At 43.8% G+C, this 5,027-nt stretch overlaps 1 protein-coding gene across 1 annotated transcript; it reads left to right on the top strand.

Annotated features, from left to right (window-relative positions):
- Positions 1–1,560: 1,560 nt before the first annotated feature.
- On the top strand, positions 1,561–4,666 carry LOC123105104 (TIP41-like protein). The gene is made up of 8 exons (XM_044527096.1): positions 1,561–1,807; positions 2,439–2,624; positions 3,041–3,128; positions 3,240–3,347; positions 3,416–3,475; positions 3,603–3,644; positions 4,053–4,184; positions 4,299–4,666. The coding sequence occupies exons 1-8, from the start codon at positions 1,563–1,565 to the stop codon at positions 4,401–4,403; spliced, it is 966 nt and encodes a 321-aa protein (XP_044383031.1). The 5' UTR covers positions 1,561–1,562; the 3' UTR covers positions 4,404–4,666.
- The last annotated feature ends 361 nt before the right edge of the window (positions 4,667–5,027 follow it).

Raw genomic sequence — 5,027 nt, 5'->3', positions numbered from 1 at the left:
TTCGCGAGGCGCGTCGTTGCTGCCTCGGCGAAGGTGGTGTGGTCCGTCTGGCGTCCGAGTGCCATGGCAGAGGCGCTGCCCGTGCGCCGACTCGAAGGCCATCCGTGGCCCCTCCGCTGAGGGTATGGAGTGGCAGGCCCGCCATGCGAGTCAGAGGTCGCGACAAACATTGGCGAGGCGGAGTTGCACTCTTAACGCCGATACGGGTGGCCGCCATCCCCTGGCGCCGCAACCGCGTTGTGGTGGACATGTCAGGCTCTAACCACGAGGGATCCATCGTCGACCTCACATCGCCCGGCACTGTGCAGGCCATAGGCTCCGACGAGGAAGGGTAGGGCATGGGAGACGGCGGCGCCTCGAGTCCCATGAGCCGATATGTGCCCCATGTCCTACTCTACCTCGTCATTGACTGCACAAACTCTCCGAGGGGCGCAGCCGGCTATAAACTATTTGATACAATGTGGTTTTCATATCTGAATTTAGGTTGAAATGGATTATTTGATATAATGATATGCTCTTCATAAAAATATTCATGTCCATTGTAATGATGCATATGTGTTACCTTCATTTTCAAGAACTGGATCAAACCATTTGCACAAAACCGATCTAAACATCAACACCAATGCACACAATTAATTTAGCTTATCTCATACAAGAAATAAGACAACCAACAAATATCATAAACATGTGTTTCGTCTGATTCAAGGACATACTACAAATCTTTTCGCTAAAGAACTAATATGCCAGTTTCACCAATATCTCTAACATATGATCAAAGTGGCAATAAAAAGAAAATTCCAAAAAAACTAGTTGGAAAAATCCATGTTCAGATCGGTTTTAGATAGGTTCAGACATAGCCGTTTAGTATCTTATACAAAACCTATCTAAATAAAAAGAACTGAATATCGTGCGTAATAATGGTTGTTGAGTTCTTAAAAAATCTCTCACCAAGATGATGACTAAAACATCACTTCACATTACCCGCTGATGAAAGAACCAATGGTTGAATGGTTAAAACGGTGGTGGTGGTACTCTAAGCCCACCAAAGATCAAACCTCGGTCATCGATTTTGAAGCTCCACAATTCCAACCTAGTCTTCAGTAGACATTGTGTGAGTGTATGTTTGTGGTGGTGCAATTGTACGGGTCTACATTATAATAGTTGTTTTTAACACAAACATCCTAAGTGAAAACGTATGATATGCCTTTATTGCTATCCGACGGACCCGACAATGACGCTACACGTGGGCGCCTTCTTGTTGAACGTATTATCTTTGTCCGGATGTTTTAGACCTAATTCGCTATACCTGACGTCTGAACGAAACTTTATCCTGACGTTTATAAAATGGACTTGTCATGAAACTATAGTCGTGTTTCTGTATTTCTTTTGTTTTCGATCTTATATTTATAATGGACGGAGGGAGTATTTAGCTAAAAATATAGTTATGGGAATAAAAAACACATTTAATCGACGGAACATGTTTTTTTAACCTACGTCCGAAACGTTCTTCTGACAGAAGTAGCAGTGAATCACAGCCATCAATGTTTAATCAAACGGTCGTGATGCTAACGGCAATGTGCTCTGTTCTAAGAGCACAGAGTGGATCCGTCTTGACTAGCGACCGAACCAGAGCAAGAGACCGAGACGGGACGCAGCGGAAGATGGCTGCGGCGGCGGCGTGGGACGGCCCAACGGCGGGCGAGCTGAAAGCGGCCGGCGCGGAGGCGATTCCGGGCGGCGTGCGGGTGAAGGGGTGGGTCATCCAGTCCCACAAGGGGCCCATCCTCAACTCCGCATCTGTGAGCCTGTACGAGCCACCCCCAACCTTAAACCCTAACCTTTCTTCCCCCTTTCCATTTGATTAGCGCAGTAGGGATTTGGAAACTCAGATTCTTGGCTTGCTATAGCTTGAACATTATCTGGTACTCAATCATATTCAATCTGCTGGTAGATTTCCTATTTGTCCTGTGTCCCTACTCCTCTTGTTGTGTAATAGTAGTAGAAAGGAATTTTGGTATGGTTTGCTTAGTTGCTGGTCATTCATGGAATTTAAAATTACTTAAGTTTGTTATGCTTATGTTTGTCAGACATGGAAGTTGAATCAGTTGTGTGTTTTACTCTGTTGGTCATCACCAATTAACTGCCGCACTGCAAACTGGAACATGAAATCTGAACCATGGTTCCTCTGTTATCTCCAGCAATGAGCCAGTAATCGATTATTAACAAATAGTACTAGCATACCCGTCATTCTATTGCTGCATGCAGTCAGGCAATATGTATAACATTTCTTACTGGTTTTGATTTATTTGTTCGAAGGAGTGCATTTTGCATTCTTCACTAATATTGGATCTGTCTACTGTTAGTAGATCCTTGGTCTGTAACCATATAAATGGTTGTGTATGAATTAATTGAAACATATATGCAATGTTCTTCTTCAGATTTGAAGATAAACTTCAGACGACACATTTACCTGAGATGGTGTTTGGAGAGAGTTTTGTGTCTATTCAGAATGCTCAAACTGGCGTCAAATTACATTTCAATGCGCTTGATGCTCTCAAGGCATGGAAACAAGAGGCATTGCCACCTGTTCAAGTTCCTGCTGCAGCAAAATGGAAATTCAGAAGGTTCTTCTATACCTGTACTCTGTTACTTACGCATGCTAGGAAGCATTTCTAGTGAAAAGTATTGGATTTCTTTGGGGTACCATTATATGGGAGCATTGCTGTTTGTCTTAAAGGGTCAAGCTTTCGCCACAAGTACCGACACGGTAAAGAAATACATTTAGGATGGTTTACTTTATGTTTTACTGTGGGAAGGTCAGTCGTGCATTACTATAAAAAAATGTCAATAAATACTATAAAAAAGGTCAGCTGTGCATTTCTTATTTAAATCAACGAGTATATGTTCACTCCAGTCTCTGCCAAAAGGGTGATTATGTAGGAAGAACTGTTGTAGAATAATTAACTAGAAATTTAACGTGCTGTGGCTTTATTAGGCAAAGAACCAAGAGAAGCTTCATTCAGTATATGTTTTCTTGCAGTAATCCTGCTGATCAAGTGGTACTTGACTATGACTATACATTCACGACACCATACTGTGGGAGTGATGTGGTTCTGAACCAAGACGCTGTATGGACCTTACCTCTACTCTAATTTCACCTGTTTTGGCTTCATTTGCCTCCTTAGGCTGATTTACTTTTCGTACTGGTAGGTTTCTGACAATCATTATTTCTTTTCCAGACGCAAACAACTTTAGATGAATGTAGCAATTTGTGTTGGGAGGACACTGATGACAGGATCGACCTTGTTGCCCTTTCTGCAAAAGAACCAATTCTTTTCTACGATGAGGTATGGAAACAGATTAAATTGTTCATGATTGCTCTATACATTGGTTTACCCTGACATGACATACTTAGGTTATCTTGTATGAAGATGAGCTAGCTGATAGTGGTATTTCATTCCTTACAGCGCGAGTGGTAAGTTCTCCCTAGTTATCCTTATTTTTAACTGGACTTTTTGTATGGTAACATCAACTTTAGTTTCACATACTTCTTTTTATGGTTAATTCAACATACTTGATATTCTTTGATTGCATGTCTGCAGAGGGTGATGCCAACCGGTTGGTTTCTGCTCTTACGCTTTTGGGTATGATCTACTGCCCTGCATTTTACACGTGATGTGTCTCTAGTAGTAAGAGAATCTATAAGGGCCATGTAATAATTTTTACCTTTCCAGTTTTCCCACAAAGAATGGCAAGAGCTTAGTATTATAATAGTTAAAGTTCTTCAGTGTGTTCACTCTTCTCAAACAAACCGGGTCTAAGATTGACTCTCAGAAAATCTAAAACAAATACCCTTTTGGAGGGGATTAGAATTCTAGAAGCTTAAATTCAAGCATGACACCCACCAAGCTGGCGTGGTTTTGGGCACAATGCCGGCAGGCGGTCTCATGTGCAAATGTTTGAACATTAATAGCTATTTTAAGATCCATTTATACATAAGTCAAAGGAGCCTAACAACTTCTTATTACCCCTGCATATACCACATTCCACAGCTTAGGGTTGATGGTGCGCTGATGAGATTGAGGGATACCCGTTTACATTGTTCTTTTGGAAGTAAGGAAGCAAACCCGGTTGTACTGCGTGAACTTTGCTGGAGAGAAGCAACATTTGCTGCCATGTCTGCGGTATGCTCTCTCTCCCTCTCTCTCTTGAACAAGTACTTTCCTTTGAACAATTTAACTGCAAAATGTTGGAGCGTATTTAATTTTCTTTTCTAATCCATTTTCCACATAATGTAGGAGGGGTATCCTTCCGATTCTGCGGCATACGCAGACCCGAATCTTGTCGCCCGCAAGCTGCCCGTGGTGATGCAGAAGACCCAGAAGCTGAAGATACCCAGTTAACCTGCTAAGACACCTCTACCGTGTGTTCGGTACATCCATGAGTGGTCAACCGTGGTCACAACTCTATTTGCATGTGTTGTAGATGTGAGCTACCGTTGCTTTACCCATTTATCTTGAAGCCCTTGCGACTGGCAAGTAATGGTAGGCCATTGTAGCCCGGGCTGGGCTTGTGAACTTTGACAGATAAGAACGATGCCACTGTCAGTTTCGGCAATCCTCATTCATGACTGAATAAGATGCTTACAGGCTTCAGTTCATTTTTCCATCTTCGCCTATTTACTGAACCGTTAACGCTGCCTTGTCAGTTGTCACGACATCGCCTCGGGTGGAAGGGAACCGCCCGTCGTCGGCCGGCCGGTGCCGTCCCACGCCGTGCCATGGCCCATGGTCACGTGCTCTCCTGCAGCACGGGTTAAATAACAAGCACGAGGTGCTGCCGTGACCCGCCGTGGCATGTTTTGCTTGCGCGCGCGGTAGAGTGCCGGACGCGCCCGTGAAGATCCACCCGTAGTAGTGGCCTCGTGGAAACAGACGTGCGTCCGGTGATCTACTTTTGTGCACCCGTAGTCTCAGGTTGAAACGCGATTGGGGTGTACTACCAGCCAGAGTCCTGCACGGCTGCGC

The sequence above is a fragment of the Triticum aestivum genome, chromosome 5A, assembly GCF_018294505.1.
Source record: "Triticum aestivum cultivar Chinese Spring chromosome 5A, IWGSC CS RefSeq v2.1, whole genome shotgun sequence".
In the NCBI taxonomy this organism is placed as follows: domain Eukaryota; kingdom Viridiplantae; phylum Streptophyta; class Magnoliopsida; order Poales; family Poaceae; genus Triticum; species Triticum aestivum.
Note: the sequence above shows the minus strand (reverse complement) of the source record. Positions and strands in the feature narration are given on the sequence as shown.

Bases quoted from the DNA above. Each gene is read 5' to 3' on its own strand.
- LOC123105104 (XM_044527096.1), top strand. From the start codon at position 1,563: ATGCTAACGGCAATGTGCTCTGTTCTAAGAGCACAGAGTGGATCCGTC. The intron at 3,129-3,239 runs GTATGGACCTTA...TTTCTTTTCCAG, and splicing joins TGGTTCTGAACCAAGACGCT to ACGCAAACAACTTTAGATGA. The intron at 3,645-4,052 runs GTATGATCTACT...CACATTCCACAG, and splicing joins TTCTGCTCTTACGCTTTTGG to CTTAGGGTTGATGGTGCGCT.